The 23,820-nt window shown below is 36.5% G+C and overlaps 2 protein-coding genes across 2 annotated transcripts in view; both read left to right on the forward strand.

Annotated features, from left to right (window-relative positions):
* Positions 1 to 4,351, forward strand: part of Col24a1 (collagen type XXIV alpha 1 chain) — a 247,900-nt gene extending 243,549 nt beyond the window's left edge. Inside the window, exons 60-61 of the mRNA XM_090333967.1 lie at positions 243 to 458; positions 3,807 to 4,351. Of these exons, the coding sequence (XP_090190093.1) occupies positions 243 to 458; positions 3,807 to 3,953 (363 nt within the window). The 3' untranslated portion in view covers positions 3,954 to 4,351. The remainder of the gene's footprint in view (positions 1 to 242; positions 459 to 3,806) is intronic.
* A 12,786-nt stretch (positions 4,352 to 17,137) lies between these two features.
* Znhit6 (zinc finger HIT-type containing 6) overlaps positions 17,138 to 23,820 on the forward strand; it is a 34,125-nt gene continuing 27,442 nt past the window's right edge. Inside the window, exons 1-4 of the mRNA XM_090334496.1 lie at positions 17,138 to 17,931; positions 18,926 to 18,991; positions 19,074 to 19,180; positions 19,263 to 19,348. Of these exons, the coding sequence (XP_090190622.1) occupies positions 17,291 to 17,931; positions 18,926 to 18,991; positions 19,074 to 19,180; positions 19,263 to 19,348 (900 nt within the window). The 5' untranslated portion in view covers positions 17,138 to 17,290. The remainder of the gene's footprint in view (positions 17,932 to 18,925; positions 18,992 to 19,073; positions 19,181 to 19,262; positions 19,349 to 23,820) is intronic.

Below are 23,820 nucleotides of genomic sequence, written 5' to 3' on the forward strand. Positions count from 1 at the left end.
AAAATGCTGTAAACCGTCATTACATGTACACACACACACACACACACACACACACACACACACACACACACACACAAATAAAATCTTTAACAGTGGTTAAAGTTTTATCAACACACTACCGACGGGGTGCTTGCCATCTAAGCAAAGTCATTTTCTCAAATTGGCTTTCCACATGCTTCTCCAAACTAGAAAGTTCTAAATTGCCACATTTTATAACCTGAATATTAATTCCATGTTATTAGTTGGAGTTCGGCGTTGGGAAAGTTCAGATGAACTTCCTTCATTTACTGAGCTCAGAAGCCACCCATATCATCACCATTCACTGCCTGAATGACCCAAAGTGGACAAGTACACAAACAAATGGCCCAGAATTGGCTATTGGTTTCAAAGGATGGAATGGTCAGATTTTTAAGGAAAACACTCTACTTGAACCTAAAGTGCTTTCAGATGACTGCAAGGTAAGATAAGGGTACTTTGGGAGTTACTCGATCTGACTTAAACTTTAGGAAAGTGTAAAATTAGGACAGTAAGACTTCAGTGACAAACTGGAAATACAAAAAGATGTTAAGTTTTAATGTGTCTGTTGTAACAATTCTTTTTCAAAATCAACCATTTTCTCATATTCTGTCTAGCTTTTGCAAAACCAACTAGTTACTTTTTTTTTTTTTTTGGTGGGTCATGGGGCTTGATCTCTGCCTGGGTGCTATCCCTGAGCTCTTCAGCTCAAGGCTACCGCCCTACCCTTGAGCCAAGCCCTACTTCCCATTTTCTAGAGGTTAATTGGAGATAAGAGTCTCGGGTTCTCTTGTGCCTTGGCTGGCTTTGAACCTTGATCCTCAGATCTCAGTCAGCCTCTTGAGTAGCTAGGATTATAGGCGTGAGCCACTGTGCCCGGCTAACTCGTTACTTTTATTTACATACACAAAAATACATTTAAGTTAAATTATTTTCCTATGACACAATTATATCTAAGAGATAGACAAACAAAGCATATATATTTTTTTCCCAATGGTTCTATCCCTAAATCTTACACACCATGGAAGCCAAGTTGTGGGGGCTTTTTTATTTCATTTTGCTAGACTCAGTAATATTATTCTTATTAAAGTAATTGATATTATAAAAAAACATAATTTTAAAACTTAGTTTCATAAAACAAATATTGCCTATTTATAGTCAATAAACAAAAATCATTTGTTTTGCCAAACAAATTGTTGTTAGGATACAGGTAAACTCATTTATCTAATTATCTGTAGCTGTTGTTGAAATCTAATCTGTTTGTCTTTTATTTTTGTAGCTTGAATTCATGGTGTCTATGCAAGCAGTTATACCACTCCAGCTATGCCAGTCCTTTTTGCTTTGTTTGTTTAGGGTCTCATGCTTTCACCCAGGCTAGCTTTATACTATAATCCTCACCCTAGCAACTGGTATTGTAAGCATACATCACCATACTTGGCCCTTGGTCCTTTAGAGAAGACTTTTGCAACCCTGTAAGAGAGAATGGAGTTGTCTACTTCAATTACAAATCTTTGATTACTTTAAGTAGCTTCATTTCCTGTCCTTGTGTAGTATGAAGCTTGTAACATTTCAGTGTATGGTGATTTTTAAAAATCTTAAGTAAATAATCTTAAGTATCTGACTCCTGTTCTCTTTATTTGAAGAGGTTAGCTTTGCCAAAAATTCAAATAACTTGTAACCTTTCCTAGAAACTTTCTTTAGTATGCTAGTATCTGAGACATCACCCAAACTGATCAATGCCATTCAGTATTTACAACAATCAGGTTCCAGCCTAACTTTCTAGTGTAAGCTCTCACTGGCTGTCTACTCTAAACTATTGTCAAGCTGATCTGTTGTAATAGTATAAATAACTTGCATAAGATCCTGTAGTTTAGTGGAAGAACAAGAATTCAGTCCCATGTATATCCAGTCCCAGAGACCAAGACTCATAGTAGAGATTTTTCACTGAACTCTCCTGTAATCCCAATCCTGTGAGATTGTTTTGACTTTTTCCATTTCTATATGACAGAAGTGGTAGTACATGGTTTTCTACTTAACTCTGCCCCACAACCTTGTATTACCATCTTTTGGTGGTGAGAGTGGGGAATCACTGTTAGGTTTTACTCATGTCTTTTCTGTGAAATGTCCTTCTCAATCTCTCTAATCAAGTGGAAGGTTCAAACACACTTTAAAGCTCATCTTTTGCATTTTTCATCAAGTATTTTCTAACTACTCTGGTTAGAAAAAAGGAATTTGTTACTCCCTGTTAATATGATTTATAATTTACTCACCATGTATTGTCTTATATTATGGTATTTGTTTATGTTACTTACCACTCCAACTATATTTATAAACTTTTTCAGAAGGCCAAATTAATTTACTAACCTGTACATTTCCTAACTTCTATAAGAAAATGATACTTTAGTATTATTCAACTGTGCCAATTTACTTTGTGTTCAATAGATGTTGCTTGAAAGATATAATAACTTAATCATATCTTATACAAAGAATTTATATTTAGTTATCATGCCAAGTTCATGACATTAGAGCAATTACTGATTTAAAATGAGCTAAAATTACTTATTTACAATCTTAGTTTTAATCTAACAGTTATACCTTAAATAATCTATAAAGATCCTTGCATTGGGCCGGGAGTTTGGCCTAGTGGTAGAGTACTTGCCTAGCATGCACGAAGACCAGGGTTCGATTCCTCGGTACCACATACATAGAAAAAAGCTGGAAGTGGTGCTGAGGCTCAAAGTGGTAGAGTGCTAAGCCTTGAGAAAGTCCAAGGATAGTGCTCAGGCCCTGAGCCCAAGCCCAGGACTGGCAAAAAAAAAAAATCCTTACATTTAGCCAGGCATGGTGGCTCACACCTGTAATCCTAGCTACTCAGGAGGCAGAGATCTAAGGATCTCAGTTCAAAGCCAGCCCAGGCACTAAAAGAGATTCTTACCTCCAATTAACCATTAGAAAACCAGAAGTGGCACTGAGGCTCAAGGGGTAGGGCAGTAGCCTTGAGCTGAATTGCTCAGGAACAGCGCCCAGGCCTAAAGTCCAAGCTCCACAACTGACAAAAAAAATAATAATAATAATCCTTACATTTTAAAGTTCATTCTGTAACAATGCTGTAAGTAAAAAGTCTGAATAAAACGTACCACATAGCTAGCCAAGTGTTTTTCCCTATTTTGTCTTGTGGAATCTTCCTCAGAAGACATTTTTATGTTTTGTTTTCATTGAGTTTATCAGTACTAACAGTATATAATGATATGAGAAACTTGAAGAGAGTTTTATATATAAAACTATATAAAAGAAAAGCCACCAAATAAAAATGTAAATGATGATTTGACCTGTCATAATTCAAATACTTATTGAGGTGATTCTGGTTATTTCTACCTACAGCACAGAGGTTCAGATAACTCATTCCTTTTCACCCAAGAAAAAAATGTCTGCCGTTAAGAATTAGTCAAATATGCAGTAACAGAGAACAGATAGGGTTCATATTAGGAATTGTTCATATTAGGAATAGTGTATACTTTTAATTCATATCTGGTATGAAGATCCATATAAGACACGGCAAGAAAACTGGCATCAGAATCTGGAAGTGGATAATTGAAATACGCCATCAAAAAATAAGTGAATAGGCACAGATTTCCAGTTATTGATAGCAATTGTTACCATATATTGAGCACTTTCAAATATTTTCTATTGTCTTTAAACCTAAAGTACACATTTTCTATGAAGAGCATTATCTGTTTGGGGTGACTGCTAAATAAATGTTACATGTGACAGAATTTGTTCCTATTTTACAGATTCAAGATGGCAGCTGGCACAAGGCAAAGTTCCTTTTTCACACCCAGGATCCTAATCAGCTCCCAGTAGTTGAAGTACAAAAACTTCCTCATCTCAAAACAGAACGAAAATATTACATTGAAAGCAGTTCTGTATGCTTTCTCTAGTCTCTGGATTAGTTTAGAATTCATACTGTTGGCCAGGTAATTGCTGCAGAGAGAAAAATATAAACTGAATGATGTTGTCATTCATTATGAAATGCACAAAATAAAGATATTGGCTAAACCTTAAAGAATCTCAGGAAAAAAAGACTTCCTCCTAAGAAGGAGAAAAGGCATTTTTTAAAGACTATGATTGATAAAGTATTTAATTCTTTAAAAAAAAAACTTACTGATCTGAGCTTTCTTAGAGAATTCCCTAGAACTTAGTTTATAAACTTGGAATTTTTAGGGTAATTCTATTTTTTTTCTGAGAGTGAAGTACCCTTTAGACAGCTGGAGATACAGAACACTGTGGAGCAACACTGGCTAATGCTCCCAAATGTGCGATGATGTTTCTGTCTAAAAATTGTAAGCCACAGTCTAATATGTCTCATTTTCCTAAACATTGAGCTGTATTCAGGTCCCCTTAGCCAATGGTACACTACCTCTTATGTGTTGCCGTTTTGTGTTGCTTGGTGCTCTTTTTAAAAGAAGGTGCTTGTGGCTTTCATAGTCCATTATATTTCCTTTTTTCATCTTTGTCATTAAGAGTTGTATGTACTGGTTACATCAAGATATGTTTTGATTGTTAGTGCTTGTTTTAATTTGTTCAGTCCCACATACTTAGTAACAAATAAAACAATTATTTATGTGAAGTCTTTGTTTTCTTTTAAAATTCTCTTCATACAAAGCAATCAAAGCCAGCCCATGGTCACCTATGTGTATAGACAAGAGAATAGGGGGTTTCCTTTTGTTTTTGTTTTATCTTTTAAGTTGTTGTAAAAAAAAAAAAGATTTTAGAGGCCAGCTATATCAATAGGGGATTTAAGTCACAGGTTAAGGGTTGTGCTATACTGGTATAAAAATCCATGAGCATCTGGCATGATACTTTGTGTATATATTTTGTAAAGTTTTAATTCAGCAAATATTTTGAAATTGCTGCTGTTTTAAATTATAAAAACTTTATCTCTGCTCTGTAGAAAATATATGTGGTGTAGTAGTTATTGATTTTCTTTAATTGTTCTTAAATTTAATGTGTTGGTACTTAAAATAATTTTATTTTATCAGTCTTCAAAGAAACATCCAGGAAAAAAAAAAGTCTTTTGCCACTAGACTCATTCAGTTCAGTGTTTCCTTGTTGTCAGAAAAATGCTAACTCCATTTAAAAGAAAATATTATACCTCTTGCTATATTGAAAGGCATGGTCATCTATTATAAACATACTTTTAGCCACAGCAAGCCACAGTTACTTATCTATAATAAAAATGTGTTCTAAATCATTCTGGTGTTATTTATTTTGTTACCATAGGTTTGTATTAGTTTTGATAAACCCTCTGGTATCCTTTACTATATATTTACATTAGTAGAAAGTATCTGTCAACATAAGGGGTATCAGTGTTCGAGAAGTAATGTATGCACTACCTGACAAATGTAACTGTAACCCCTCTATGCATCTCTATACATCACCCTGACAATAAAGAATGATGAATCAAATATATATATATATATATATATATTGCTACAAAAGGATTATCAGGTCTATTTTCCTATTTTTACAAAATGAGGCCATAATACAGAAATAAATTTTTCACAAATAGTCAAATGATTTCCACCAATGTTGTCAACACTATATAATGGAGAAACAGTCTATTCAGCAAATACAAATGAGGAAACTAGATATCCAAGTGTGAAAGGAGTTAGACTTTTCTTACCTTACATCATATAAAAAATAAATGGAAAAGGAATCAAATATCTACATGTGAGAGTTAAAATTTTAAAAGTCTTAGAAGAAAAACTGGGAAAAAAAACTTCATGACATTGAATTTCATAAAGATTTCTTAAAGCAGTTAACTAGAGAAAATGATCATTGAAATACACTCAAAATAAAATCTTGTACATTAAAAAATACTATCAAGAAATTAGAATCATATCCAGGCACAGTTATCTCATGCTTGTAATCCTAAACTACTCTGGAAGCTGAGAATTAGGGGGTGTGGCTCAAAGCTAGCCCAAGAAAGGAAGTCCTTTAGATAATTTGTCTTCAGTTAACCACCAAAAGGCAAGAAGTGGAGCTGTGGCTCAAGGTATAGAGCACTAGCCTTGAGCGAAAATGCCCAGGTACAGTGAGGAGGTCCTGAATTCAGGCCCAGGACCAGCACAAAGAAAAGAGAGGGAGGGAGAGAGAGATCTGATGCTAATTCCTCATTGTTAGTGTTAGAATTGAATTGAATAGTTACAAATCAAAGTTGGTGTCTGAAAAACTGTGTTAGAAAAAAATCCTAGAATTATACCCATTAGGATGGTTGTTATGTGAACATATATATATATATATATATATATATAGAGAGAGAGAGAGAGAGAGAGAGAGAGAGAGAGAGAGAGAGAGAGAGAGAGAGAGAGAGAGAGAATATAAAAAGCATTCAGAAGATATGAGAACTCAAAAGTCCTATGAATAACTGATGGAAAAATAAAATGTTAGAGCACTGTGGAAAATAGTTTGTCAGTTCCTTAAAATTTAACTGGAATTACCATAAAATTTACTGCAATTTTATTTCTAGGTGTATACTCAACAGAACTGAAAGGAGAGATTTGAACAGGAACCTATACACCAATATTTATAGAAACACTATTCACAAATAGCTCAAAGGTGAAAACAGCTCAAATATTAATCCACACAAGAATGGATAAGAAAATGCATTAGAGTGTTGTTCAGCCTTTTGAAACAATAAAATGCTGATATGTGCTGAACTATGAATAAACCTTGAAAATCTTAAGCCAAGTGAAATTAATCCACACATAAAATGACAAATATTGTAAAATTCCACTCATGTTTCCATTTATTCCCTCAAGACCACAGGAGGTAGGAATGAGATGGGAATTAGCTAATTCCCTTCACATTGCTCTGGGCTGATAACCAGGTTCTAGAAATGGCTGTGTAAAGAAATATGCCAGTACCACTGATTAAAATAATTAATTGTGTTATATATATATATATAAAGCATGTAATTTAAAATAAGGGTATAGTAAGGGTGTCTGATTGAAAAACAGATTAAAGTGTTTTCAGAGATTGATTCTGAATGAAAAGACCATATACCTATATTTAGTTTCATAAATACATACATCTAGCTTCATATATCCATATCTAGTTTCAGTCCACATGCTAAGCTTTCTATTTCAAAAGTAATAATTGTGTTCAGGGATGCGGTGTTTCTAGATAATATTTAAGAAGTATGCATAGGCTAGCTACTTAAGAGATGGAGGTAGGAGGGTTGGATTGCAGTTCCAGGCCAGCTTGCAAAAATAGTGCAAGATCCTATCTAAAAACAAACTAAAAGAAAAGAACAAGATGAAGGGGGGAAAACCAAGACGGGTGGGGGGTGGGGGGGAGAGGGAAATGGGTACCAAGACATGTGAAAGGGTATCAATGTATGTGAATTAATGCACCTTCTATCTGGCAAATATCATGTAACCCTTTTACTAATTACAATAAAAAAATTAAAAAAAAGATTGATAGTAGCTGCAGCCTCATAAGGATGCTGACTTTACACAATAAAGTAAATTTGCGGGTTGAAAAAAAAAAAGAAAAGAAAAGAACAGGAGGTGGGGGGGGGGGACATGACTCAAGTGGTAGAGCACTTGCTAGAGCAGGAAGGTCAGAATTCAATTCCCTATTAACACACATATACACACACTACTTTAGGCCTTCTGAAAACTTGGGGGGGGGTTCCCTTTAGTTTTTCTTTTTTCTTTTTTTTAAATTGTATTTTATTGTCAGAATAATGTATAGAGGTTAGTTACAGTTACATTTATACAGCTCACACACTTCACTCATCTTGATGAATGCCCAGAGGTGCTCAGAAACTACTGTTCAGCAATTCCACGCCCCCCCACCCCTCCCCTGCCACACACACATACAGGGAAAATAGTGTAAGCTGGATCAGTTAAGAGGACCATTGAATCTCTCAAAGACCTATTTTTATATGTATACAGATTGTTATAGTTGCTCTTAGATTTGTTCTGATATGAGCAGTTCTATCCCAATTAGATACAGAAGTTTCATTACTTTTAACAAAAGATAAGAATGTGTTCCCTTTAGTCCATGCTTCGGTGGTTGTAGAGATTACATTAAACTCTAGCCATAGGCAATTGAGTTTTAATACTGAATACCTCCAGATGAACCCTGTGAATTTTACAGTTGGCATATTTCTAATCAATTCCTTCATTATTTGTTATTGTTGTCATATGAAATATATATGCAAATGTATACAATAAATTAGACATAGAATCCTAGTTTTACATACTTGGCTGTTTATTTTTTTCTTTTTTGTTGTAATTAATAGCACTTAGCTGTTTATTATGAGAAACTTAAAATGTAGATGTTTTCTTGTAGTTTCAGGCTACTATTTGGTGTTGTTCTCTTCATGTGAAGAATTGCCTTTGCCATTTCTTTTAGTGTTAGTGAAATGATAAATTTTCTGTAATTCTCCTTATTTCTTTTTTCTTTTTTTTTCTTTTTTTTTTTTTGCAGTTGTAGACTCTGAACTCAAGGCCTTGAGCTTGCTAGTCAGGCATTCAACCACTTGAGCCACAATCCCAGATGTTCTTGGCTTTAGTTGTTCTTTACTCCCAGGCTGGCCTAGACTGTGATTCTCCTGTGTAGTTGAGATGACAGGCCCATGACACCAAGTCTAGCTTTATTGGTTGAGATGGCTTTCAAACTTTTTCCCTGGACTAGCCTTGAACATTTTTTAAAGAGTATTTTCCCTAGATATGGAATTCCTAGTTGCATTTTTAAGCACTTTTGATATGTCATCTGATATCAACTGGCTTCTGATATGCCAATGTTTTTATGAGAAGCTAACCATCTTACTCACACTGATTTTCCTACCTGTAATACATTATTTTTCTCTTTCTTCAAGATTTTTTTTTCATTTTTGGTTTTCAGAACCTCATTCTAGCTCAAACATAACCAGCTCTATGTCTTCACAGAATAAAAAGTTTCACCTATAAATTCTTCTGTATTATTAATTCTCACATAGTAACAGCATAAATATTTACAGCAAAACAATTATATACAGACACAAAGCCATCAGTCAAAAATAAAATATACAAATTTATAAATTCTATCGTAAGCATATTTTTCTCATCCACAAAATAATTAAAGCATATTGAACTAAAGCTTAGTGTGGGAAGTTAATTTTTAAGATCTATGAAAAAAATTCTACCAAATATGCTTCCTACAGAGGCAGAGTTATCATGAAACTAACAAATTCAACATAGGTCATTTTTCATACAGAAAACCTTAAATTGTAAGAGCTTCAAGTTTCACAAATCCTGGATCTGCCCTCATTTTTGCCTTGAAATTAAAAAAGGTTGTGCTTTTGTTCGTTGAACCATCTTGTGATAAGAAGAGGAAAGGCTGCTTGTGGCACAGAAACAAGCTGTGCAATAGAACCTAGAGTTTGGCAGTAGCCACTTGGGCAAAGCTCATGTTCTGAGTAACATGTGAATTTAGCTCTCCCCTACACAACTAACAGATTTTATAGCTTCAAAAATAAGTATAAATTAAGCTTTCAATGTACAGTGCCCCGCCCTGTAAAAGTGTAACTTTTTCCTCGTGAACTACATAAGTCATTGGCTAGGATATGTATGATGAAGTCTTTTTCACCACACCTTGAGTACACAATTATGCAATCTGTATGTGTTGGATTCAGAGCTCTGATAGAGTTTAAAGTCAAGTTAGAAAAATGGCACCTCTATGAAAAAGAGCAACTGATGGAGAAACTGAGCTATCGTATTGGCTGTACCAAGTAAAAGTTTTAGGAATATTCACAAGTACAAAAATCAATTCCAAATAACCACACATTAAAAATAATTTTATGTAATTAAGAATCTAGTTCAGGAAAATTTTACAGTTCAAGTGCAAAATCCTTTTTTATTTTGAAGCAAACACTGGAAACTCAGTTTCATGAACGACAGTCTTCACACAGGGATAAATAGCTTCTTTAACTATTAGGAAATAAAAGCTTTCTTTGATCTTTACTAGTATTGCATTCAGGTTTTTTCACTTGAATGCTTTAAATTTATAAAAGAAGTTAAATTATTTATTAAGTGCTGAGTATCACAAAAAACATTCACAGTTGAAATAATTTCAATTATTTCCAAATATTTCCTATATAGCTTTTTCCTAAGGGGTATCAATATTCAAGAAGTAATGTACCCACTACCTGACAAATGTAACTGTAACTCCTCTACATGTTATCCTGACAATAAAACAATAAAAATTTTAATAAATTTTGAACAGATATATACTCTATAGACATATTATATAGATCAATATGTATCTATGACATACAAACTCTCAGCTTAATTTTAATTATGTTCTAAATTTATGTGACAGTGATTGTATATAGAGATTCCCTTCTTGAATACTTGTTTGTTAAACATGATGTAAAAAAATCAGTGTTTGGGGAGGGAAACGGGTACCAAGACATGTGAAAGGGTATCAATGTATGTGAATTAATGCACCTTCTATCCGGCAAATATCATGTAACCCTTTTACTAATTACAATAAAAAAAAACTGGTATTTAAAAAAAAAATCAGTGTTTGGGGGTGGGAGTTTGGCCTAGTAGTAGAGTGCTTGCCTAGCATGCACAAAGACCCAGGTTGGATTCCTCAGTACCACATACATAGAAAAAAGCCAGAAGTGGTAGAGCTCTAGCCTTAAGAACGTCCAAGGACAGTGCTCAGGCCTTAAATTCAAGGTCCAAGACTGGCAAAAAAAAAATCAGTATTAATAAAATCTTTTAATTAAAAAAAAAGGTTTGAACAAAACTTAATGAGTGGACGCTAGCAAAATTATAAGTGAGAAAGTAAAAAAAGTAGGTCATTTTTTATACCATGGCTTCATATTCAAGTATTATTGTAAATAGTAAAATGTGCTACTTTTAGGGCTCAGTTTTAAATAATAATAATAATAAATGTTTTAGAAGATTTTTTTGAAATCTTTATTAGAAATCTAATATAAATCTTCCTGGAAATCTATTTTGCATATTCCTTTATAGCAAATCCTTTGCTTTCTGTCAGGTCCTGGAATCTCATAAACAGTAATGGCCCCAATGGTTACATCTTACTAAATCAGCTACAATTGAACCTCTCATGATGTAGTTGTTTGGTCTAAATAAAGCTTTGCTAGTAATATATCCAGTCACTCCTTTGGAACAATTACTTGTACTGTAAAAATAAGTTCAAACAAGCCAGATGCCGGTGGCTTACACCATTAATACTCAGAAAGCTGAGAATCTGAACTTCTGGTTGAAAAGTCAGGCAGACAATTCTGTCGAACTCTTGAAAGATGAAGTGGTGCTGTGGCTCAAATGGAAGAGCGCCAGCCTTGAGTGCAATATATATACATATATATATATATATATATATATGCAGTACTGGAGTTTGAATTCAGAATCTATCCCAAGTAAAGCTGTCTTGGTTAATCACAGATGGAATGCGACAATAAAAATCACTCACCTTCCTCCCTGCTCCCACTGCAACAGCCATTTCCTAGAATTGTGCTTGCTACAGACCCAACTGAACATCTCCTGTGCCCTTACCCCTGACCCAAGGTACCAGCAGTTTTGGAAGAGAACCTGAAACCTAGGCCATATCTGCTCTAGACAACACAGATGCTGTTGAAACTAATCAGTCCGAATAATATTGCTCACCCACCCACCTCCATCTCCACTTGCTTCCATGGGCCTCACCTCAGACTTCACTCTTTCAGCCTCATATGTAAACCTAGTTGTAAGGGGTGAGAGGCATGCCATTTCTCCCTTCGGCTGTGATGTTCCCCTTCAGCCAGGATGAAGGAGACTTCACATAGACACACATGACTGGAACATTATGTTTATATGCATTCAAATCAGTGGTGAATTATTAGCACTGTCTTCAGATTTAACTACATCCATATATTAAGTAACTATATGTCATGATCTTTAGCAATTTTCAAAGGCACTTCAATGGATAAGAATAATACATATGTGGCCCTCCCTTTATTTTGGGCTCCACTCCCAAATAAAGCCTATTTGTCTGAAGAAAGAAAAAATGAAAGAAAGAAAGAAAGAAAGAAAGAAAGAAAGAAAGAAAGAAAGGAAGGAAGGAAGGAAGGAAGGAAGGAAGGAAGGAAAGAAAGAAAAAATGAAAGAAAGAAAGAAAGAAAGAAAGAAAGAAAGAAAGAAAGAAAGAAAGGAAGGAAGGAAGGAAGGAAAGAAAGAAAGAAAGAAAGAAAGAGAAAGAAAGAAAGGGAAAGGGAAAGGAAAGGGAAAGGAAAGGAAAGGAAAGGAAAGCAAAGGAAAGGAAAGGAAAGGAAAGGAAAGGACCACAGCTAACCAAGTCCAGTAGCCACAAAAAAAAAGGGTGGGGGGAGACATCCAATTTACAATATAAGCTGATCTCATGCTTTAGAAGAATCACATTCAGAACCACCTGGTTGATTTTTTCCAAGACCATTTATGCCAGTGCTCTGACCATAAAACAGATGCAAGAAATAAGTTGGGATCTTCTTTATCACTGTCCTTGGTAAGTTAATCTTTGATCTGGATATGATATTTTTTTTACCTTTCCTCTCCCATTTCTCATCAGAGTTAATATGCATCCCAGCCTTTTCTATCTGTTGTTCCTTTAAAATATTTTGTTTTCATTCATTTCTCTGCAAAGCTATTTGACCTTGCCCTTCTTGTGAACTTGTTAGCATTTTTCAAATTTGCTATCAAGAAACCTTTCCTAACTTTCCCCATTAATGAATATCTTTTTATTTTAACACTTCAGAGTTTGTTTTCGTGTAGTTTTTACATTCTCTCTCCTCACTTAACTGTGAGATCCCTATAGGTAAACAGTACATATATTTCAATGTTTATAATCATTACATGGCACAATGCAAGATACATAAGTGCTCAGGTCCTCCATATCTACATTTTTCACTGTTAGGCACCATGATCTCAATAATTCAAGCTGAACAAACAAAATAAAACAGCAGAATCCCTATGCTCAAGGAGCTTACTATCAAAAGAATGCATTGATGTTAATCTGCTGGGTGTGGTGGCTCACGCCTGTAATCCCAGCTACTCAGGAGGCTGAGATCCCAGGATCAAGGTTCAAAGCCACCCCTGGGCACAAAAAGACCTGAAACTCTTATCTCCAATTAACCTCTAAAAAATGGAAAGTGAGGCTTGGCTCAAGTGTAAAGTGGTAGCCTTGAGCTGAAGAGCTCAGGGACAGCTCCCGGGCTAAGTTCAAACTCCATGACTCACAAAAGAAAAGAAAATAAATTGATGATAAGGGCCAGGAGTTTAGCCTAGTGGTAGAGTGCTTGCCTAGCATGCATGAAGACAGGGGTTCGATTCCTCGGTACCACATATATAGAAAAAAGTTGGGAGTAGTAGTGCTGTGGCTAAAGTGGTAGAGCTCTAGTCTTGAGGAAAGCGCCCAGGGACAGTGCTCAGACCCTGAGTTCAAACACCATGACTGGCAAAAAAATAAAATAAAGAAATTGATGTTAATCCAATGTTAATTTAAGTGAATATGTTATAAATTATCATATATATAACATACATAAATATGTCATAAATTACCATCCTTGCATACAACTCCTCCACCTTAAGCTAACTGCAAAAAAACTAGGTAGTAAAAAAATGCTCCCTTACAGAAGTAGTACTTGACTTGTCTCTGAGGATAAATAAGTAGACATGGTCTGGAGTGAAAATAAAGGTCAGAATATAAGTGATCTTTGCGTGGCTATCATAATACAAATTTAGTTTTTATCCTACGATCAACCATTGGGCACTGAATATTTTAAATAAGATGACTAACATCATCAGATTTCAATTTTTAAAGATAATTAGGTTCTAGTTTGGAGACTGGATTGAAAATACAAATCTTCACTAAATTAACAAGTTAACAATTGACCCAATATGTTTAGATAGTTCTTGCATATTCATTTTCTATTAACTAATTGAAAATTTAATTTTAATAAAACTCGTGTAGTATTATCTAACTAAAAGATTGTATGTGGCATATATGCAATTCCAAATTTTCTGACAGCTATATTTTTTAAAATACAATGAGGGCTGGGAGTTTGGCCTAGTGGTTAAAGTGCTTGCCTAGCATGCATGAAGACCAGGGTTCGATTCCTTGATACCACATATATAGAAAAAAGCTGCCGGATGTGGTGCTGGGGCTCAAGTGGTAGAGCTCTAGCCTTGAGAAAGTCCAAGAACAGTGCTCAGGTCCTGAGCTCAAGTCCAGGACTGGCAATAAAAAAAAAAAAAAAGTTATTATGGGCCGGGGGTTTGGCCTAGTGGTAGAGTGCTTGCCTAGCATGCACAAAGACCCGGGTTCGATTCCTTGGTACCACATATATAGAAAAAAGCCAGAAGTGGCGCTGAGGCTCAAGTGGTAGAGCTCTAGCCTTGAGAAAATCCAAGGACAGTGCTCATGCCCTGAGCTCAAGCCCAGGACTGGCAAAAAAAAATAAATAAATAAAAAAGAAAAGAAAAAAAAATACAATGAAACAGGGAAAGTAATTTTAACCATATATATATATATATATATATACACACATATAACCTCATATATCAAAAATACTATCATTTCAAGAATAATCGATATGAAAGTAATGTCAAGAAGATATTTTCATTCTTTTGTATTCAGCCTTCCCATATTTTACACTTAAAGCAATTGACACTTCAGATAACCACGTTTTAAAAGCTCAGTAGTCATTGTGGCTAATGGCTGCAACCTTTGTATTTGGGTGCTGATTCATGCTGCTTTTGTCTAACATAGCAAGAGATTAGCATACTATATAATGCTTGCTAAGGAAAAGACCCAAAACTTGAAGTACAATTTGTACTATTTAAAATTGCTTTTGCACCAAAGTGATAAGAGGAAAAAAATCCTAAGTCCAACCATCATTATAGGCCAGAGACTTCCTGAACAACTGCTCCTCATAAACACAGATAAAATTAAAATTAATGAGATCTAGTCATATAGATATAATAAAACAAATTTATTTGGCATGGTTACAGGATACAAAAATCAATATACAATAATAGTTGTAAGCCACGCGGTGGCTCACGCCTGTAATCCTTAGAAAGAGGAGGATCAAGGTTCAAAGCCAGCCCAGGCACAAAAGGACCTGAGACTTATCTCCAATTAACCTCTAGAAAACAGAAAGTGGGGCTTGGCTCAAGGGTAGGGCATTAGCCTTGAGCTGAAAAGCTCAGGGACAACCCCCAGGCCCAGGGATAGGGCTGAAGCCTACAGCTGAAGAGCTCAGGGATAATGCCCTGGCCGAGTTCAAGCCCCATGACCCACAATAATAATAATAATAATAATAATAATAATAGTAATTCTATATTCTAGGAATAAAATGTCCAAAAGTTCTTATCAACTCAGGGGAAATAAAAACAGATGTCCATACAAAAATGTACATATGAATGTGGAAGCAAAATTATCCATAAATACTCAACTGGAAATAATTCAAATTTCCATCTGCCATGTGAACAAATGTGGCATAATAATGTGTTCACAGTAATGAACTATTCTAGCCTGAAAGCCCATTCAAGTTCTCTTCGACTCTAAAGGCAACCCACAATTTTGAATACCTCCATAAGAGACTGTCTGAAATTACTTCTAGAAGTTTCCACCTAGTAACTTATATAGAGAATGTATTTAGTTTAATGCTCCTTCCAGTAGTGTTCGATCTAGGGTTTGAAAATTACCTAGGCTATGGGGATGTAACTTGGTGGAAGGGCAGTGTGCTTAACGTGTATAACACCCTGGATTCATCCCCAGAACCACAATCAATTAAAACCCCAAATGGCCGTTCCTCCTCATTCTCTCCCTCATTCAAAACTCCCAATCCCATTCTCTGACTAATGCTTGAGTTCCCTGAACACCAATATGGCTTGAGGTAGCAACATGTACCTACTTATAGCTACAAAGAAATTTCTCTGCAGTGTTTAATGATTTAATTTTTTTAACCTTTGTGCAAATTAATACTTGAAACAAATGCAAAAGTAGTTTCTTTCTTTCTTTTTTTTTTTTGTGGGTCTTGAGGCTTGAACTCTGGGCCTGGGTGTTGTCCCTGAGCTCTTCAGCTCAAGGCTACCACCCTACCCTTGAGCCAAGCCCCACTTCCCGTTTTCTAGGGGTTAATTGGAGACAAGAGTCTCAGGTCCTTTTGTGCCTTGATCCTCAGATCTCAGCCTCCTGAGTAGCTAAGATTACAGGCGTGAACCATCGTGCCCAGCAAGAGTAGTTTCATTTTTTTTTAAGCATATATCTAAATCTCTTCCTAGGCATTGAACTTTCATCCCACTCTTGAAATATATATATATATATATATTTAGAGCATATGTTACAGAATCTAATAAAATTCTTGGGATGGTGAATAGGCTGTTGCTGATTTCCAGCACCATATATATTGAGTTTGTGTATGTCAGTGCTAGCTAATTCTCATGGATGATTTCATGTAATCTTGTCAATCACAGATACTTTTCATTCCACCATCCCTAGTGTGTAAGTGAAGAAACTGAAGTTTCATATAATATTTCATTTAATTCTTAATACAGAAGAGGTTGGGCCAGTGGCCAGTGGCTAGGGTTTGTAATCCTATTTGGGAGGCTGAGATAGGATGACCCAGGTACAAAGCTAGCCTGGGCAGGAAAATCCATGAGAGTTACCCCCAAAATAAAATGAAAGAAGTTTGCTTTGAGTGTTAAGAGTGCCGGTCCAGAGCACATAAAGCTAAAAGACAGCACCCAGGCCCAGGGTTCAAGCCCAAGGCACCTAAGAGACAAGGAAGGAAGAGAGAAGAGAAGGGAGAGAGAAAGAGAAAGAAGACTGACTCAGAGAGACCTAGACTGACTAGGCTGTGTCTTCCAATTTCTAGACTGGGAGAACTCCCTGTTCACCCTGACCTGGCAGTCCCAGGCTTCCCCAGAGAGGTGCACTACGAGGTTTTAGGGCGTGCCTAAACTCCTCTGGAGAGGCGGGAGCCACAGTGGGCGTGGCTTCACGCCGCCAGCCGGGCCCTAAAACACTCTGTCTGCCGTAAAAGCGTCGCGACACGGAAGCGTCGCTTTACGGCGGCGGTGCTGCCGGGCCACCGCTGGTGGTACGGCTTCTGCGGTACACACGTGGAGCCGTCGGCGGCCCGGGCTGCGTGATTGGGCTGGTGATTCTTCCTCCAGGACGTGCGGTACCCTCACTGAATGATCCTGTAGCAGCGTAGATTTCGGGTCGCTAGCCAATGGAGCTTGCTAGGGGGAGTGAAGGGGCCTCTGCTGAAAGTCCAGGGAGTGTGGCCGAGGGGGCGCGGCTCTGCTTCGGGTCGGACGCGGTGGGAGCCTGGGGAGGAGCCGGGGGGCCGGGGACCGGTGGGGGAACGGAGGGGAATGGGCCCTCGGCAGTGGAGAAAACCGAGGATACCGGGGACGTAGGGATGGGTTTAGCGGCTGTGAAGCAAGAGACTACAGACTGGTCGGATGTACGAGGAGGCCTGTGGGACAGCCAGTGGGTAAAGCAGGAAGTGGGGGAGGGGCCCGAGGTGAAGGAGGAGAAACCAGGGGTCCTGGAGGTGAAGCAGGAGGTCGGTAGTAGTTTTGCGATCAAAGAAGAGAAGATGGAAGAAGACGAGATAAAGGAAGAGAAAGTGAGGGTGAAGGAAGAGGTAATTGCATGGCCAGACGTGAAAGAGGAGAACCTAGAGGTGAAACAGGAGGAAGAGTTTGCTGCTCACAACATCAAGGAGGAGCAGATGATGGATGGGCCGCTCCTAAAAGAAGAGAAGGACTTCCTGAAGACAGAAGTGATGGATGATGTAAAAGTTAAAGTAGAGCCTCAAGAGCTGAATCTGCCAGTGGGCTGCAAGCGGAAACTGGCCATGGCCAGGTAGGGTAAGAGCTGTGGGTGGGGTGGAGGAGAGGACAGGAGATGGAGGAATGAAAAATCAACACAAGCAGAGGTCTCTGTTGGCACCTAGGGAAAATGAGGAAAAGTGGAAAGTGATTGGAGATAGCAGATGCAGTGAAAGTATGTGAAGTGGTGCTGTCCAGTAGGTAAAGGTAGGAACTGAAAATTCTAGGGTACAGAAAACCTGTTGGAATCAGACTTGGCTAACTGCTGTGCTCTTGACTCAGTATTCTTTTTGAAATGAAAGTGGTTTGAGTTAAAATTAGACAAAAATTCAACTAATTGCTACACTTAGTTTAATTTTCTGAATGTGTGATCCTGTAGCAAAGTAAGTTGTGGGCAGATTTTTAGGAATATTACTGTCTAGAACATGTTGAACCAAAATAGTAGTAGCTGTAGTTTGTTGTCAGTACCCCCAGATCACAGAAGAGCAGATGGGGACCGATGATGAGTAATTTATTTGTAAAGTATTTTGATGCCCACTGTTTTGGTATGGAATTGAAAGAAATGGGGGAGATGTTACTACTATTTCATAGTTTTTTTAGATCTTGTGCTTTTTTTTAAAGTTGAATATATGCTTTCTAATCACATATCGCTAAAAATCATATAAATGTAGTTAGATTGTTTCATAAAATGAAACTTCATACTTTATTCACTAACACCTTTTCAGTAAATTACAAAAGTAATTGAATCAGCATTCCAAGTTTGTAAACAGACAAAATAGAGTTAATATTTCTTTTTTTTTTTGCCAGTCCTGGGCTTGAGCTCAGGGCCTGAGCACTGTCCTTGGACTTTCTCAAGGCTAGAGCTCTACCACTTGAGCCTCAGCACCACTTCCGGCTTTTTTCTATGTATGTGGTACCGAGGAATCGAACCCGGGTCTTCATGCATGCTAGGCAAACACTTTAACCACTAGGCCAAACTCCCGGCCAGAGTTAATATTTCTTAATATGTTATTTGTGGGCTTTTATAGGTGTGAAACTTGTGGTACAGAAGAAGCAAAGTACAGATGTCCACGTTGTATGCGATATTCCTGCAGGTATAGATGTAACTTCCCACCTTATAACTTATGTCTGTACCTTACTTACTTCAGAATATAAAGTACTTTTTTGTTTTTTCAGTTTGCCCTGTGTAAAGAAACACAAAACAGAACTGACCTGTAATGGAGTTCGGAATAAAACTGCTTATGTCTCAATACAGCAGTTTACTGAAATGCATCTCCTAAGTGGTAAGCCATTTTATATAGCGATAAATGCATTTGGGCCAGTTGTATATGTCACTTGCTTATATTTCTGTTCTGAAATTTTTAGATTATCGATTTTTGGAAGATGTAGCAAGAACAGCAGACCATATTTCTAGAGATATTTTCTTGAAGAGACCAACAAGCAATAAGCATGTAAGCATTTTATGAGAATCTTACAATCCATTAGATTCTTCTTTTGTTGTTCTTCATTTAGCAAATATATTAAGTAGTTACCATGTTCTAGGACTATTCTAGCTATTAATCATCCAGAAATGACCAAAACAAAGTCTTAAGCCTCATGGAGTTTGATTTATACTGGGAGAGAGATAAGTGTTTAGAAGACTAAAAGTACTGTCAACTAAAGTGCATGTAGAAAGCGGAGAAGGTTCAGACTGTATGAGAATAGAAATGGAGGTTTGGGATGTTGTTTTCATTTAGGGGTCAGAAGCTTCTGAGATCATCTGAGTGATAGGAAACAGTCCCACGAACACTTGGAGGAGAAATTTCAGGTAGAGCAAAAGTAAAAGCAAAAAACAAGGCTGGTATTGTTTACTAATCAGTGGGGGCAGAGTGACCAGCGTATCAAGTGGAGAAGAGAATGTTGACCATAAAATCAGAGAACCTAGTAGAAGGTTCTGTCTTTTAAGTATACACAGGAACCTCAGGAGAGTTTGAACATGTTTACTTTTTAAAGCAAACTTGCTGCTTTGTCCATTTAGGAAGGCAATAGTGGAGAACTAGAAACTGAACAGTTGAAAAGCTACTTCATGCTGTGATCCGTGTAAGAGATGAATAGAAAGCTGGGTAGGGTTGCTCACACCTGTGATCCTAGGATCAGGAGCCTGAGTTCAGAGGATCAAGAGTCAGAGCCAGCTCAGGCACTAAAGACTGTGAGACTCTTACCTCCAATTAACCATCAGAAAACCAGAAGTGGAGCTGTGGCTCAAGGGTAGGGCAGTAGACTTGAGTCCAGAGTTCAAGCCCCATGACTGACCAAAAAAAGAGAGATGAATATGATCAGATCTGCTGTTAGATATAATTTGAAAATGGGCTGGATGTGTGGCTCCTGTTTGTAATCCTAATTACTCAGGAGGCAAAGCTAGATGAATCATAGTATAAAGGTAGACCTTTTTTTCCTGGGACTGAGTGTGTGGCTCAAGTCTTACAGTTCTAGAAACACCAAATTCATGCTCAGTATTCCAGAGAAAGGAGAGGAAGGGAAAGGGAGAGGAGGAGGAGAAGATTTGGGCAGTGATTGGATTTTAGTTTTGTAAGCAAAACTAGTATATACATAATTTTCAACTCTTAATCCTATTTTCTTTCTTTAAGCATTATGCTAATTTAAAGCTTACATGTTGGAAATATTTTACAATTAGAATTTTTCTAGTTGGAAAGATTTGTCAATATTGTGATTAAGTCACATCAGAATATGTCCACTTTTCAGAAGCCATTGGATTTTCAGAATTTTGGCACCTTTTAAAAAACACTATTTTATTGGTATTATACATCAAAGGGAAATTATTAAATATCAACTTTTAATTTTCAGGTTAAATATTCTTAAGCATAATTAAAATTCTAGCTAAAGTTATATTTTAATTTTATTGTAAAATTTAGTCGACATGGGGCTGGGAGTTTGGCCTAGTGGTAGAGTGCTTTGCCTAGCATGCACAAAGACCCGGGTTCGATTTCTCGATACCACATACATAGAAAAAAGCTGGAAGTGGTGCTGAGGCTCAAGTGGTAGAGCTCTAGCCTTGAGAAAAATCCAAGGACAGTGCTCAGGTGCTGAGCTCAAGCCCAAAACTAGCAAAAAAAAAAAAAAAAAAGTATATATATATATATATATATATATATATATATATATGCTGTCGACGTGTGACCAAAGCATAAAAATGGGAATATAGTGTAATGGTTAATTATATACTGAACTTCTGTGTAACTACCATGGAGGTCTAGAATGAGAGTATTTCCACTTCACAGAAACTCCTTCCAATCTTTTTTGTGCGTGGCTAATTCTTTTTTTTTTTTTCTTTTCTTTTTGTTGGTCATGGGGCTTGAACTCTGGGTGCTGTCCCTAAGTTCTTCAGCTCAAGGCTAGTGCTCTACTACTTGAGACATACCACCACTTCCAGTTTACTGGTGATTTCGTCCCCCTTTGGCCTAAGACTTGGTATCATAGTTTTTCAATTCTATGTTTATGGATTTCAGATTGTGAGCAATAAAAGCAAAAAATAGAAACAATACTTCTGTTTTTGTTTATGACTTGTGGTTGGGCTATTGACTTCTAGAATTTATACACAGCAATGGAATTGCCTTATTGTGTGCTTACGTATTCAGTTTGACTAGATGTTATTAGAACTTTTCTAAAGTGGTAATTACCAGTTTTCACTCCCACCAGTTGTGTGTAAATGTAGCTTTATTACATATCTGCCCTGTGGTTGATTAGTCTAAAATTTTTATCAATCTAATGACTAATTTTAATGGATTTTAAGTTTTCAGTTCACTGGTTCCTGGTGAGATTAAACTCTTTCTATTGGACATTTAAATATTCTCTATTGTGAAGTGCCTGTTTCCACCTTTTTTTATCTTTTCTCTATTCAGCCTTCTTTTTTCTAAGTAGTTTGTGAAAATTCTTTTTGTATTTTGTAGATGCTAGTCAATAGTTGATGCTGTGTTACACACTGTTTCTTCTGTTTTATCCTTTTCTTCTAGAAGATCTTTTGTAGAACAAATGTTCCTTGGTCAAATTTATTATTTATTTCCTTTATGGTTGGCAGTTTTATGTGCTTGTAAAGAAATCCTTTTCCTAGCCAGGCATTAGTAACTCATTGGCTCATGCCTGTACTCCTAGCTACTCAGAAGACTGAGATCTGAGGATCACAGTTCTAAGCCTGCATGGGCAGGAAAGTCTGGGAAATTCCTTATTTCTACTAAACTACCAAAAAGCTTGAAGTAGAGCTGTGTCTCAAGTGGTGGAGCACTAGCCTTGAGAAAAGCTCAGGGACAGCACCCAGGCCCTAATTTCAATCCCCAGGATTGGCACAATTAAAAAAGAGAGAAAGAGATTTTCTACCTTGAAGTTAGAAAGGTACTCTTTTCTGAATGCTTAACACATCTTTATATTTCAACTACCTAGAATTGGTTTTTGAAAGTACCTTTCCCTATGGATAATAATTTTTTTTCTTCATACTTCAGTAATTTTCTTCTAATTAAATTCAAAAAAATTCCATTTGTTAGCTATCATTATCATTGTTGTAAAGTCAAATGTTATTTTTTATTTATTTATTTTATTTTGGCCCTGGAGCTTGAACTTATAGCTAGGTTGTTATCCTAAGCTCTGCTTCCAACTTTTGTTAGGCAGTTAATTGGAGAAGAGTCTCAACGACTTTCCTGCCCATGTTGGCTTTGAACCATGAGCCTCAGTTTTCAACCTCCTAACAAGCTAGGATTATAGGTGTGATCACTGAGCTACTGATGCCCAGCCCAAATGTCATTTATAACAGCTTTTCAAGTAGGTTTTCTTCTCTGAACCTAATTTTTTGTTTTGATTTCTTTGTGCCTTGAACTTGAAATTCTTGTATTTCATCTCCCATTCTGGGATTACAGATATGCACGCACGCCTTACTTTTATTTGTTTATTTTTGGCATTTTGCATTTTGCTATCACATGACAGTGGAAATGTCTTTAAAATTATATTCATTGTATTTTCTTCAGTTTCTTGAATCAGGAGTGCCTTTAATTGTGAGAAATTCCCAATCCATTTTTATATTGCTTTAGCTCTTCTAAAACTATTGAAGTCTTCCTACCTTTCCAATTAAATTTTGTGGCATTACTGTGGGGTCATTCTCCTAGCCTTTAGTTTTCTGTTTTGCTGATCCTGGGGCTTGAACTCTGGGCCTGGATGCTTTGCTGGTGCTGTACCATTTGAGCCACAACACCACTTCCAGCTTTTTCTGAGCAGTTTATTTGGAGATAAGAGTCTCATGGACTTTCCTATCCAGGCTACCTTCAAACCTCAATCTTCAGATCTCAGACTCCTAAGTAGCTCTGGCTCTATTTTTTATAATATTACTTTAATTATTCTTTTGGTTCTGCACTGAAAATATTGTCAAAATATTTTTTTATATTTTGTAAAATTATTCTATAAATACCTTTAAACTTCTAAATATTTGGAAACTCAGCTACTTTATTGGCTTCTATACATAATTCCTTGTATTATTTATGCTTTTTTTACTTTTTATTTGAGTATTATTTTTGAAGACAGGGATAAGCAGGTCTTTTTTTAGGGAGTATTTGATTTCTTTTACTAGGTACTTAGGAAGATTGCAAATTTGACCCTGTCTTAGGTCAAACTCAATGTTTCTAATTCTGTGACCAAACAAGCAGATTTTATTTTAAATTAAATTGTAATTGTTATTATGTGATATTATTATAGGTGATATACAGAGATGTTATAGTTCATAAGTCAGGTAAAGAGCACATTTGTTTCTTCTCTTACTTTCCCAGCAGATTTTTATTCTATAAATCTGAATGAGGACTGAGTCATAGCCATATTGGGATTTGGACTCAGCTTTACACAAGCTTATCAGTTACAGTTTAGCACTTGAGCCCACCATTGGCATTTT

The sequence above is a fragment of the Megascapheus bottae genome, chromosome 6 (assembly GCF_031878675.1).
Source record: "Megascapheus bottae isolate mThoBot1 chromosome 6, mThoBot2.hap1, whole genome shotgun sequence".
Classification (NCBI taxonomy): Eukaryota; Metazoa; Chordata; class Mammalia; order Rodentia; family Geomyidae; genus Megascapheus; species Megascapheus bottae.